The sequence below is a fragment of the Nyctereutes procyonoides genome, unplaced genomic scaffold (genome assembly GCF_905146905.1).
Source record: "Nyctereutes procyonoides isolate TBG_1078 unplaced genomic scaffold, NYPRO_anot_genome, whole genome shotgun sequence".
Lineage (NCBI taxonomy): Eukaryota > Metazoa > Chordata > Mammalia > Carnivora > Canidae > Nyctereutes > Nyctereutes procyonoides.
In genome coordinates this window covers 11,912,488-11,927,127 of record NW_026575147.1, presented here as the reverse complement: position 1 = coordinate 11,927,127, position 14,640 = coordinate 11,912,488, and the positions used below count along the sequence as shown (strand labels likewise).

Sequence of the window (14,640 nt, the reverse complement as noted above, 5' to 3'; positions counted from 1 at the left end):
AACATTCAGTAGATATTAGCTACTACTATCATTTTCCCTCAAAGGAGAGAGAGAATAAGAAGTAAACACATAGGAGGGAAAAAAATAAGGAAGCTTTCTCGTTACATGAGGCCCCGGCACTTTCGAGGGTTTTGTCAAGTTTGTGTAAATGTTTGTAGATCCACACAGCCCAACGGCAGCCCTGCAGGCCCAGTCAAGGGAGCAAAGCCACAGCAAAGCAAAGCACATTTGTATTTGAGTTTTTCCTGCAGGGCTCCCAGCCCCGGCCTCAGCACCAGGAATGCTGCTAAGTACAGCAGGAACGAGAAATCCTATTCTAGCAACCGAGGACATGCTTGCTTGGGGGCCGCTGCACAGACTGATCCTTTTCCATGATTCTCTAAGCTGTCAGAGAAGCTATTTGAGTTTTGATACAACAGAGGGGTAACTTGAGTCCCAGGAGCCTCCTTCCTCCCTATCAGCTCACATTAGCCCACGAAGAGAAGTGGGGTGAAGTCTCCCAAAGAGCAGACGTGCAGAATAGTCTGGGTTGCACTCGGAGTTGCAGACATAGGAAAGGCCTGTTTCCCTAGACCCATTGCCCAAGAGGCTCTTCTGAGGAATCAGATTTCCAGCATAAAACTACTCCAGAGGTGCCGATCTTTTATTCATTAATTATTTCTTTTCCTGGAAAACTCCTTAGTGTCATCACAGTTATCGTAAAAAAGGGATGGTCCAGCTGCAACTACCCGGGCCCAGGTGCAAACTAGTGTAGTTGGAAGATGAGGAGGTATTAGACCTTGAAAAATGAGATTTTTGGGAAAGGTAGCTGGAAAGAGCTGAAGTAACATGTATTTGTTGTCCCTTTGAGTCCCTTGGAGCCTCTGCTCCCGGCCCCCACTGTCTCTGTGCAGCACTCACGTCTTCCAGGCCAGATGCTCCCCAAGATAGTGCCCACCCTAAGTCCTCTCCTTCCACTGAAGCTCCCACTGCACTTGGGGGGGATATGAGGAAGAGCTTAAAGAGCCTCTTCCAACGTGTGCAAAGCTCTCAGGCCCCAGCAAGTTGGCTTCCTCCAAAAATACGGGCAATGTAGATTTCATTTTAATATCCAAAATAAGTGCATGCCAGGGACAGAAATTCACTGAGGACTCTCAAGGCTGCTGAGGGAAATGGGATTTTGCTGCCTAAGTCCCCACACTATCTTCTCTGGTGTAATTAAATTGATGTGCTAGAGAGGGAGCTTATGGCAAAGCCACTGAGGTAATCATAACGGCTGTTCCACATCAGAGGGTTGGGGGAAAGAGATTTTTCTCATGCTAAATTCTAATCTCCCTCTTGCAATTGACCCTCTTTTCTACCTGGGTTTGGAATCTACTATTAAATCTCCACTTGATTCTGGAAATTCAGGGGTCCTCTTTTTGTTGGGGATTTCTGTTTGGTCCACAGATGTAAGCAAGTATCTGGAATAGTGCATGCAGCACAATATGCATTGAATAAATATGTTTTGAATAAATGGATGAATGAATTGATAGCATGAGGAGCCTTGTCAGAGGGCGAAACAGTGGGGGCATGTGTGCTAGGGGCCTCTCAAACTAGATCTCCTGTTTGTGAGGATGAGATTGAGGTTGCCTTCAGCCCAGACTGCTTGGATATTAGGCCAAAGTAGGGAGTGAATGGAGCTTGTTGCCTCTTCTTGATTTCTATAACATTGACCCCCCAAACTCGAGGGTCTTCCTATTCTCCTCAATTTAACTAGTCATGCATCAATTCTTTAAGCCCATCCACTGGAACGATGACATAACACAAAATAATCAGAAGGATCAGGACACAACAAGGGTGGTGAGTAAGTAAAACCACCCATCTCCACCATATCTGGTCTGTACTGATTTGAGTCTAGTGGTTTAAAATGTAAATTTTGGAGTCAGAAAGACCTAGGTTCAAATCTGAAGCAAGTTCCTGAATCTCTCCAGCCTCAATTTCCCTACCTATAAAAGGGGATGATGATGATGATGATAGATATTTTACAGCATTGGTGGGAAGTTTAAATGACACAATGTATATAAATCTCAACACAATGCCCGACACATACTAAATGCTGGGCTATGATGGCTCTCATGGCAATGGGGCTGAAATGCACCACCTGCCTTTACGCTCCCTCTCTCAGCTACCTAGAACATCATAGGCTGTTAGAGAGGAGACAACCTCCAAGGTCACGTAGAGCCAGCATCCCACTGGAAGCCACCAACTTTTTGCTCTAGAGAATCCTAAGGAATAGGCATCTCTCTGCTTTGCCTCTTGAACAATCACAAGATGGATGGTTTCTTCAAGGGAGATACACCCACTGAATTTTATAAATGGATATGCCTCGTAGGAGTAAACAGAGTTGGAGAAGGAAGCTGAGAATTTCCCAGTCAGTGGCAAGGCATTTGCCTAGTGGCCTCCAGGACAATTGGCTCTGCCATATTTTTCCAAGCCTAGTGACATGGGACTCTGCTGTGCTGTGAAAGTGCATGGAGATGGGCATGGCAGGCAATGGGGCAGCACTTGAGCAGCCACAAGTCCAAAGGCACTTTCCAGGGCAGTGTACACCTTATGGAGAAGTGGCTGTGTTAGTGATGGGTCTTGGAGTAAGCTTTACCCACCTGACTCCTTGGACTTGAACCCTGCCCTGGGCATATCCATAGAGAAGGGAGCCCACAGACACCAGAAAGTTGCCTCACAGAGGTTCTAGGAACTCTGCCTTCCTTTTTACTGAAAACACCTCTGAGAAAGGGCCCTTCCAAATGGGTCGTTGGAGACAGCAGGTTGATGAAACACCTGCTGTTTAATCACGGTCTCCCCAGGTCCCTCGTAAACCCAAGTGCCCCTGTGGTTAAGGCATAGCTGCCCTGTCTGTCACATTAGTTAGTCGGCAGCTCCTTTGAGAGTCTGCAGAAATGCCTTCAAGGCTTGGAGTTTCTGATCACGTGTCGGAGTCCTCCCTAGCTTCCCCATAGCTGGGTGCCTCAGCTGCCACCTGATCGATGTTCAGGGATGCTCAAGGGCCTGATGGGTGCTCAGGTGCTCAGGAGATAGAACCACATGCCTGTGCATCAAGGCGTCAGGCAGCGGCCGCTCGGCCCCCGCCTCCTAACAGATCCTGTGAACCCTGGCTTTGGGGCAAGCAGGTATCTCTGTACATCAGTGTCTCAAAAGCTGTTATTACCTGCAAGTCGCCCTCCCATTTCTTCAGCTGTGCAGCATAAATAACAATTATGATGGTGTCTAAGACACCTGTGCTATGAGATACAATGGATGTCACTTCACTTGGATGAGTGGAAAATTTCAGGGTAGAAGGATGACCACAAAATACCTATTCAGAAAACTAAAGAAGAGACAGGGATGGGAGACACGTGGAAGTTCAGTAAAAAGACATCTCCTAAAAAAAAAAAAAAGACATCTCCTCTGGGGATGGAGAGGATCCAAGATCCCACTGAGAAATGAAATGTCAGCCGGCTGCCCTGAATCTCAGAAGCCGCCTTACTCACGGCCCCCACCATAGCTCCCTCCTCCTCCTTTGCCCAGAAGTGGGCAGGAAATAGCTTCCGGGGAAGGAGAGAGCGGGGCTCTTCTTGATGCCAGCTGGAAATGAGCTTGTTGGGACAATGAGACCCATAATCCCGTTGTCAGGTAGGGAGGACATGAACAGTGCTGTGATTGTCGCTGTTCATTTACTCTGACACACTGCTACTCCTTGGGTGTCATTGACTTCTATTTTTACCCCCCTTATCCTTTGGTTAATAATGCTGACAAACCCCCAGAGAAAAGGACTCCAAGCAGGTGAAAGGAAGAGTGACTTGTTCAGCTTCATCACCCTTTGGAGCCAGCCAGCTGTCATGGAGTGGGGATTTAGGGCCATGAACCACATACCTATGGGCAGGTGTCCTGTCTGACTTGAGGCCAGCTTCACCATTAATGCAAGTCCATTAGGCACTCTCCCAATAATCCTGAGGTTGCTAAAGACTCTGTGTTTATTAAGCACGAGGTGTCCTCAGAGACAGGTGTGCTACATAAATACAAGGTGGTTTAATTATCTTAACAACCCACCGATACCATCTGATGAGCTACAATAGATCTGTGGCTTCCATCCCTCTGCTGCAAATGATGTTTAAGGACATCTGGTTAACATGCTCCCTTCCCTTCCCATCACCTCCACTGGCACAGATCCATATGTCAAAGTGTCCCTGCTTTGTGATGGGCGGAGACTGAAAAAGAAAAAAACAACCATCAAGAAGAACACTCTTAATCCTGTCTACAATGAAGCCATCATCTTTGATATTCCCCCAGAGAACATGGATCAAGTCAGCCTGCTCATCTCCGTCATGGATTATGATCGGTAGGTGTGGGGCCCAGAGGGCCACAATTCCCTGCATCTCACCTCCCATGTCAATGCAGGACAGGTTTCCTGACCTCAGATCTTGTGATTCGGGGCTCGGGAGCCCATTGGCCTCAAATCTGGCTCCACTCAGGAAGAGTGCCGAAGTATGAGGAAGAGAATAGATTCCCCTGAGCAGAAGCTCAAATTTTGCTTTCCAGGAGGCACATTTCCATCAGGGACCAACCCACGCATCAGCGTCCCTGAATTCACCCCTGCTGGGTCCTATTCCTCCCTCTAGCTGCAAGTCCCATCATGGATCCTCTCCATTTCTGAGGCTGTTACCATTCCCACTCAGGGATGGCCGTGTAGCCTCCCAGCTGACCCCTGCCTTCATCACTCCCTGACTCGAGCCAGCCAACACTTGAAAGGCACACCTTCCTCAAAGACCACTTTCTTCTGGGACCTGCCCTTCTCAAGAACCATCACTGGTTCCCATTACCCAGGCCCTTCTCCTGGTTCTTCAAGGCCTCCTAGAAGCTGGACCCAGCATAATTATCCAAATTAATGTCCCCTCCCTTGGATGTCTTTCTTCTCTTCCACTTACCCAAATCCTCTCTCCTGGCAAGGCAGGCTCAAAAATGTTTTCTAGGGGATCCCTGGGTGGCTCAGCAGTTTAGCACCTGCCTTTGGCCCAGAGCGTGATCCTGGAGTCCTGGGATCGAGTCCCACATCAGGCTCCGGGCATGGAGCCTGCTTTTCCCTCCTCCTGTGTCTCTGCCTCTCTCTCTCTCTCTCTCTCTCTCTCTCTCTCTCATTATCTCTCTCATTCTCTCTCTCTCACCATGTCTATCATGAATAAATAAATAAATCTTTTTTTAAAAAAAGTGTTTTCTAACCACCCCAGCCACAAAACAAAACAAAACAAAAAAACCCAACCATGCAGAAAAGCCTTCATCCAGGATTTTTTAGCACAAGTTCTCGGGCATAGTAGGTGCTCGCTGAACATATTTGGGTGATGACTGATATTCTTGCTGAGTCAATAAATCACATTCTAGCCACTGGGGGTATGGAGAAATGGTGCTGAGAACAGGGTAATTTATTTCCAAACGCCAATGTCTCAAGCAAGGGCGTGATGTGCTAGCTGAGTCAAATAAGAGAAGAGACTTAAATTCTACCATTCCCTAAAGTCAGGCCATCTGCCCACCATTTCCTGAGATTCCAAAGCAGTTTATAACCTTTTTCTCATCTGCCTGGTGCCAGTGTCCACCCAAGGAGGCTGCACCAGGTTTCACTGCCACTGGCACTCTGCAGTCCTGCCAAGCATCTATTTTCAGAGTTCAGCACTCTGAGTTAGACCTGCCGGGCAGACTCCCAGCCAGCCCCCAGGACATCCCTTTCTGACAGCGCATCTGGTCACCAGCACCAGGCCCTTTGTTTCTCTCTCAGAGTGGGCCACAACGAGATCATAGGAGTGTGCCGCGTGGGGATCAACGCTGAAGGTCTGGGCCGGGACCACTGGAATGAGATGCTGGCGTACCCGCGGAAGCCCATCGCACACTGGCACTCCTTGGTGGAGGTAAAGAAATCCTTCAAAGAGGTGGGTGAGGTCGTGCTTGGCCCACGGCATGTTTGCTGCATGGCCACGTGGGCTGGAGAATGGCAGTCAGCAGCTGCGCGACCTGGCCTTCATGGGTCCTGCCCCACGGGGTGCGCGGGGGGCTACGTGCTTCTCATCCAGGGCATAATGGGCAGGAAGGAGATGGAAGAGGACAGCAGGAAGCTGCCTGATGGAAGAGCCTCCAATGTCGAGCATATTGAAAGTGACATTGAGTTCTAAATGGAAAATTAAAGCTCGGAGGTAGCCTTCCCCGCAGCTCCACTGTGGCAGGCCCAGGACGCTTTCACATAGCCCCCAGGCCAGGTCTGTCCGTAGGGGGAAGCCCCGAGAGGGTGAGATCAGAACTTGACAAGAAATTCTACCCATGTCGTACCACTATGTTCCCTGAGGCTCTAGCCAGGCAGTCCCAAGGCTGTCCTTCATTGCCTCCAAGCGGATGGCCGGAGACAAGAGCCTGCTGCCGCGAACATGAGTTCTCCCGTTGTTGGAGAGAGTATGGCTTCAAGGCATCCCGCTTTCCGACCTGATCCCAACAGAGGTAGAGCAGATGGAGCACTGCCCAGGGTCCTGAGGCTCGGGTTCCAAGCTTGGCCCCCTCGGACTTGCTGTATAATTTTGAGCCAGTCATTCCTCTCAACTGCAAAGAAAATGTCCCTTCCAGTGATATTTACAGCTGGTTCTCCCTCCACCAAACTCTATCAATGTGACATCCTACAATTTATCATCCCATGGCTCCCAGGCCTCCTTTTTCTCAAATGGATTGGGATATGGGGGTAGCCAGGCAAGCTTTAAACCTCATTTTGAGTATCTCATACCCCAATTTATATCCTAAAAGGCAAGGTGGTTGTTTGTTCATCCGAGATTTCAAGCCTAGGAAGTCTAGAGCATAAAATTAGAAAATCTACTAATGAAAATAAAGCTTTAATCATTACACCACATGGCCCCTCACCTTAAAAGCTGTCACCTCAAAAACAGTGTACAGTTGACCTCTGAACACCATGGTTTGAATTGTGCGGGTCCACTTATGTGTGGATGTTTTTAAATAAAAACAGTACTACTCTATGAATGTATTTCTCTCTCCCTCATGGCTTTTTTAATAACATTTTTTCTCTAGCTTACTGTATTGTAAGAATACAGTATAGAATTCCTATACCATACAAACTATGGTTAATTGGCAGTTTATACTATTGGTAAGACTTCTGGTCGACAGTAAGTCATTAGTAGTTAAGTTTTGGGGGAGTCCAAAGTTATATGGGATCTTTGACTGTGTGGAGGGTCAGCACCCCTAATCCCTGTGTTGTTCAAGGGTCAACTGTAATCTTTTCTTCAGGCTCTGGGACACAGGAAAGGTGTGGGCAGCAAACCCAGAGGACTTGCCTGCTCTCCCTTTTCTTCTTGATGTGGACAGGCCTGTTTCTACCTGCTTCCAGCACTGTGAGAGACTGAGGGCTGTGGGAGAAAGAGGACTCCAGGAGCCAGGGCCAGTTGTTTACCTACTGAGCTAGGAGTGCCTTCGAGGCTAGCATGGAAAAATAAGGCAGGGACACACAATTCCCGTTCATCTGAGGCTTCATGTTTCTAGCTTGTGGTTGTCTTGATTTTACCACAGCTGTGAAGCTTGAGTGATGGAGGCCAGAAGGCTCCCTTTGCAGGAGTGGGTGAGGTACTCACGACCCAGCCTCTGCTTCCATGGGAGGCAGCACTGGATAGAACTATAATGACCTGGGGACCACACTTGGCACCTCACTGAATGCAAGGTTGATTCAACCAAGGGAGAGTGCTGGGCCCCTGTCTGCCCACCCCCGCCACAAACACACATAAATACCTTGGAGATATTTAAGAGTAGAATAAGTATACTAAAATGTTCAGGATGATCTAAGGGCAGGAACATGTAAAGCTAAGAGGCCCCTGATGGGCTGCAGGGCTTCTGGCAACTCATTGCCCCAGTTTCCTGGTTGGTGAAGGAGGGGGCAGTCTCCTAGCATCTCTGCTTTTCTAGGAAACTCTGATTCTAAATGATGATGGGTGGGGCGGGTGAGTCCTCATGTTGCACCAGCTCAGAAAGCTAATTCTTCCCATAACTCACAAACTGAAGCTACCCTGACCAGAAGGTGGCTGGAGTTGAGGGTGGGTGCAGGGAGTCAGGGAGGTGCCGGCACTCGGTTACAGAACCACTCCGTGATGAATACAACCTAATTAAGCCAAATAATTGATTCCGAGTCTCATTTCTTTGAAAACTCTGACTCACTAGCCCAGACTACAAAAGAAAGAGAGATAAAGTAGAATCAAGCCCTTGAAAATGAATATTTGATGAGACAGTAAAGGGGAAGTAACAGTATACGGAGAACGAAAAGAGAATAAATTGATTCATATCCTTTGGGTTTACTTTTTTCTTGACCTCACACACCAAGCTCTGAGTCTGCTCGTCCCCCTTGCATTCTCCTACCATTTTGTGCTCAGCTGATCATTTCTCTGGATGAAGAAGCTGAAAATGGCATTCATCTTGGCAACTCAGGATTTCACCTGCACTTTTAGCACCCACCGTTTAAGTATCTTTATAAAACTGCATTTCTAAAAATCTACCAGGCAGATATGAAGTAAATCCTCTTTGGGCTCATGTGCTACATTGTACTCCAACATTCACCACCTCAATCATCCTTAGAGCTCTCCTCTTGCCTCCTTCGTTCTGTTCTGGACATTGAGCAAGAGCCTTGCTCCTGGAATTGTCTCTCCCGTTTGTATAATACATAAAGAAATCTTACCCCCCGGCTCCTGGGAAGATACTTGGCATCGTATCTATAAAGTACTCTTTATTCATGTGGTACTTTTCTTAAGGCATTTCAAGTGCTGTGATCATTCTTTTTTATTAATGGGAACAGAGGGCACCATACCTGCTCGCTCGTTTGGGGTTTTAAAATAAGGTTGAGGGGAACAAATTAACTGAAGAGGTATTTTTTTCCCTGCTGGGATATTTTTGTGAATAGAAGTTGATTAAGCTCCAGCCAACATCCTTCCCGGCAGTGGCCGTGGCCCCTTCCCTCTCAGCACTCCTGCCCAGGGCTACATGTCGTTACTGTCACCGTACACAGAGCTGAGGCTGACCAGCAGCCTTCTCCAAGGCATTTTATCATGAAGGGCCACATGGAAATCAGCTTCCAGAGATCTCTGTTTGAGTGTGACCCATTTCAGAACAACAAAAGGTCTTCCTGGAACATAGCCGCCCTGAAACGATCACCTTCCCGGGTGCTGGGGACCAGTCTTTGCTATTTCAGAGCCACCTTGATAAGCCTGCTGGAATCATTCACCTTCCTATTGTCCACGAACCCCATCTCCCTCCTCTGTTTAGCTTCACAGAAAAAGTCAGGGTCTGTCAGGGAAGCCAGCGTGCCTTCTTCATTTGTCCTGGGTTAACAATTATGCTCGGCGTGACTTCTCTTTGGGCCATTATATAAAGAGAGAAAGGTACTCTATGTGGCCATTTCCCCTTTTCTCCTCAGAATCAGTCCATCAATCAGATTGTCTAAGTGGCGTGCTTACCCAGGGGAGAAGCCAGTAATTACAGGGTACCTCTCACCAACACTACAGGCTGGCACAGGAAAAGCAGAACCTCTAAAAGAAAGGTGTGTTAAATGAGAGCCTTAGTGATCATCTTGTGTCACCTTCTGGTTAAGAAGCACTTGAGTCAGAAGTCACAGTGGGCTCAAACAACCAGGCATTTATTTATTTAAAATATCTCACCAGGGAAACCCTCGGTTGTGATTTCATTCACGTGGATGCTGCAAGCAGAGAGACTACCATCTGGAGTTAGGAGTAAGTACCTGGTGTGGACCTGAAGAGGTTAGGTTTCTTCTTACACTCTGTGTGCGTCTCCTTCTTCCCCTGGTGTGGCCCGATGCTAGGGTGGCAGCAGGATGGAGCAGAAGGAACACCAATCTGGGAGTTAGACTTGGTTTCACATCCTGGCTCTGCCCCTAACTAGCTGTGTCTTGACTTCTCTGTGTCTTGGTTTTGTTATGTGCAAGGACAAGAGAGTGACCGGATGACCCCCTAGGCCTGTCCCCCGGTCTGGCATGCTAAGATCGCTCAAGCCTAGGGCACATAGTGGTGATCATCAATATCCGATTGTCCAGCGTCTGGTTAGTTGTAAAGATCTGCTGGTTGGCCTCCACAGGGAGCTCTGAGGGCCTGGGCCCGGGGAAGGTGACAGAGGCTCTCTGTAGAAGTGGGAGCACATGCAGGTGTCCTGCAGGTCTGGGTCCCTCCTCAGCACTGTGGCTTTCCAGTAGGAAATGCTGGCTGGAAAGTGGTCTACTCCTTAGGTGGCTCAGCTCTGTCTAGAAATGGCTGCGTCATAGGCAAAACCGCATCCTTCCTCCTCTCACCCCCACTCATGCATGAATGCAGAAAGCATCTTCTACTCACCCATCATCCTGCAGTGGAGACCCTCAGAGATCAGAGGAAGCACAAGAGGCCATATTTCAGGTCAGATAGGCCATCTCCACCACCTCCCTGATTCTCTGGAGCCTTGTCCCATGGGCACCTGGGAGAGGTTGGGGTCTCCTCAGCCCCCCAAAAGGATGGAGTGTGCAATGGACATTGCCTCACATTGAAGTTACGTGGCCCCATGACGGGTCAGGAATATTCCCGAGGTCAGATCTTTGCCCAGAACGCACTGCTCCAGCATGCCTGGCTTTTCAATTTAAGGAAGGGTCGAGTGGCTCAGGCCCAGGTGCGTCCATCCTCGGCCTTCTCCTTCGCTCCATCATGCCTCATTACGTCACCCACTTTGACAGAAGGGTCAGGGTGGGGCCGACGGGGCAACCTGTGAGATGGGTGAAGGTGGGGGGACGTTCTGGAAAGGGGAAGGGGCTGCCCTCCTCACACCCCCATCTCCTGACAAGGGGGGTGTGAATGCCAACAGGAAGCATTAAGCCTTAGAAAGAGCCTGACACTAAAGTGATATCAGGTTTGTAGCTGTACTAACAGCTCCCAGACAAATTGCTAATAATTCATGATGGTGGGTTCTTGGCAGTAAGGGCATACTCTGTAGACTGCCTCTTTCACTGCTAACATAATCCGATTTTCAGGGTGAAAAATGGCTGAAGCACTCAGAAATAGCCCAGTCATAGCACCTCATTACACACACACACACACACACACACACACACACACTCACTCACTGCACACAGTGGAACACTTTAATTATCTCTGCAGTAAGTCTTTTTTCTTTTTTTAAATCAGGTATTCTGAACTAGAAGCTCTATAGCTCTTTTCCTTCTGTTTTTGCATGGCTGACAGCAAAATTCAAGCCGGGCAGGGTGAATCCAGTGCATGGGCCAGAGAAGTTTCAAGAGTGAAATGCAGATCCCCTTGGCAATCAATAACCAGCCTTCTCCCCCTCTCCACAGTGGCAGGGCCGGGCTGCCAGCTTTGACAGCTAGAGCTCGTGCCCGTCTCCGAAACCACCTCCCACACCGTGAGCCATGCGGCCGGGTGACATCAATGGGACTCAGCGACGTTCCTTTTTGCACTTGTTCAACCGTCCAAACAGTGCTGCGCAGAGGCAGCGGCAGCCGTAGCACGAGTCTTAACCACTCCTGCGCAGGTCAAAGCCAAGACACTTGTGTGGCCAGACCCGCCTTAGTCTTTTGTGTCTCCCAAGGTGATGTTTTCTGTGGTTTTCACTTTTTATGGATCTGCTGCTAGGAGGAGAAGGGGTGGGGGGTGGGTAGGAAAGAAAGAAAAGTGGGGAGCCCAGAAGCTGGTTCATATAAAATGCAATGTACAATAGTCGTCTTTTTCGGGGGAGGTGAGGTTGAGTTCCTGCAGTTTCGTGTCTCCACCAAGCTCCACTAGCCTGGAGAAGAAGGATGGGGGATGGAGCCATGGCTGCTTCTGCCATGGCCTGCGGAAGGATGTGAATCGGGCCAAGGGCCTTTACAAGTCTGGTTACCACACCACCCTTGGAAGCTCTTGGTGACAATGATGATCATGATCATGATGCGGACTCCTGGCCTTATGATGACATCACTGGGGCTCCGAGACGTGTGCACACCTTCCGCTGGTTGTGCAGGGCTCCTCGCCCCCCTCCCTTGTTGACTTTCCTCATCAGTTGAAAATGTCTTGATTCCTCACTGGAACTTAGTCACTTTCTTTAGGAATGATTCTGCTGAAACTAAACATGCCATATGTTTTCTGGCACACCACAGTTAATGATCGTATTTGTTTGAAAACAGGATCTTTGTTCTCAAAAATAACCTTCATTGTAAAGAAGAGAAGGCACATGTTCCAGAATGACTTCTGTGTTATGCATAGCTTTATAATTCCATGACATATCAAGCAACTGTTTAAAATGCCTAAATAGATCAAAGAAAAACCTAGATAAACTGTTCTTTGGGGACTGGAGAGTTTTAATCCAAGTCATAGCCGGAGTCCATCTTTCCATGAAGAGAATCTTCTTGATTGAAACAAAGTCAGCTTAAGCCTATTTCAGACCCCTTGACTCTAGGACAATATTCATCTTAAACTTTAGTTCTATAAATTACTAAGTACTTCAGTGTTTGTTTTGGTGGTAGTGATGTTCTTGTTTTTATTTTTTTCCTTTAGATCTCCACCTTAGGCCAAATTCAGTCTAGGAAAAAAAGATGTTTCAACTCTTCTGTGTTGTAATAGTACATTTCTGTTGAGTTAATAGTGGTCTTCCCACCGACCATCTATAACTCAGTTGATTTGCTCAATTTCAGTCTGTATAGCCCTGGTAAACTCATGGAGGTGAGTTTCTACTTTATCTGTGATTACACAGTGCCAACTTCCAGAGTTGTGTGTGTGACTTGCAAAAGGCAAGTCTGCTGAAGAACCCCTTCTTCCATCAATGGAATCTCAAGAAGGGAAAAGTTATTCACACACCTTGTGTCTTATTCTTTATATATGTCACATGCTTTAGGAGCAGAAACTCAATAAAGTAACCCTCACTCTAAGCCAAGTTAACAGATTTCTCTGCTGATATAGCTTTAGGCAGTGTCTTCTACCCAAAATTCAGACTGGGCATGAGGATGACCAGGATATTGTAGCCAGAGAGGTTTTCAGCTTAGAAAAGTAAAGGCAGATAGACCAAACTTGATTGCATACTGAGCCTTAGGCTAGGAGCTAATGTGTCATTGGTATAAAGATCAGTTTCTCCCCAAATTGTCTTGTGATTGATAGTCATCCTCGTTAGGCAGTACTGCAGCTGGATGTTCTTTTGAGAGTGAGAAAAAAAAAACACACAAAGTCATGACAAGACTCAGAGCAGGCCATAAACTTCATTCTGTCTCTTGACTCTAGACTGACTCCATCAAGATAGCCATCTCAATCATTGAGCAGATGCTGTGGGTCCTGCAACTAGGCAGGGGACAGTTGAGTTTCCTGGGTCATGAGCAACCCAGAAACTAGTATGAGAGGGTCCTTCCAGAAGTGATCTCAAAGCACAGGTCCGCTGCCCTCTTCATACGCCCAGATGCATAAGGATGACCACTAGACTCCTGGAGAAAGGAGTGTGATCTGTGTGAATTGGGGAATAGTTACTGTTCTCGGACATTCCTTTCTTGTCCAAACAGCTAACTTACACGAGTGAACCTCCCAGTGGTTTTGGGAAATCATTTCCTGAGCAGATTATGGTCAGTCCCACACCACCTACCCCACTGCTACCACTCCCACTACAGCAATCCTGGTAAATTACTATAGGCTGAGAAGCCCACCCCAGGGAGGCTCTCAGCTCCAGGAGCCCCGCACCCAGCGTCTTCTGGGAAGACCAGTCCTCAGCCTGAAGCATGAATGAACCTGAATGTCTGCCAACTTCATTATCTAGCCCAATACCTCTTCCTCGAAGATGAGAATCAAATGAATTACAAGTTTCAGAATAAAATGAAATACAAAGCTGATTTATTTGTTGGCTTCTCTGCCATGAAAAACCTCTTTCTTGGGTTGGCGTTTTGAGCTTTCCTGAGGCCATGATAACCAGGGCCTTTTGCATCTCAATGTTTTTTTTTTTTTTTTTTAATACAAAGTTCCCACCTGTATTTAGCTCTGTTTCTGGGCTGAAAGATGCCTCTCACCCTTCCTTCACATACTCAGGATGTTAATTAATTGCAACATCATTTAAAGACATTATGTTGTTAATTACCGCTTCGTGTCTCCCCGCCCCTGTCACAGCCTGGAGTTTTTGTTCAATTAAATCTCTGTCTCTTGACCATTTCTCTTGTCATTGCATGTTCCTGAAGATTAACTGTCTGTATACACACGGAACACAGCCCGGTTTTATCTTTAAACTTTGTTTCACATAGATAACCCCCTCCCTTCCATCAGAGGGACATCAGACGGGCTTGTTGGTTTTTTGTTCAGCCCAAGGCATACCTGCAGACCCCGTCAAGCTGGAATCCACCTGTGTTTTTTCAGACTTATGGCTCACAGAGCATTCGGTTCGCGGGGCTGTACTGGTTCCTCAGCTGTTGGGCTCAACGAGCAGTCCCTGCAGGTGCCGCTTCTCTAGGGAAGCAGGCTGCACGCTCAGAGCTGGAAAGTGTGATTGCTCTCGCCCACCAGGAGAGGAATTCTGCTAACTCTCATAATAAGACTACTTGGCCGAGTGAGGAGAAAACTCTACTGCAGCCTCGAATATTTAAAAAGAACATTCTGACTTAATAGA

The 14,640-nt window shown here is 47.7% G+C and overlaps 1 protein-coding gene across 1 annotated transcript in view; it reads left to right on the top strand.

The window, feature by feature from the left end:
- Window positions 1-11,585, top strand: part of SYT6 (synaptotagmin 6) — a 58,625-nt gene extending 47,040 nt beyond the window's left edge. The window contains exons 5-7 of the mRNA XM_055312597.1: window positions 4,186-4,357; window positions 5,786-5,936; window positions 11,366-11,585. Of these exons, the coding sequence (XP_055168572.1) occupies window positions 4,186-4,357; window positions 5,786-5,936; window positions 11,366-11,398 (356 nt within the window). The 3' untranslated portion in view covers window positions 11,399-11,585. The remainder of the gene's footprint in view (window positions 1-4,185; window positions 4,358-5,785; window positions 5,937-11,365) is intronic.
- Window positions 11,586-14,640: the final 3,055 nt, after the last annotated feature.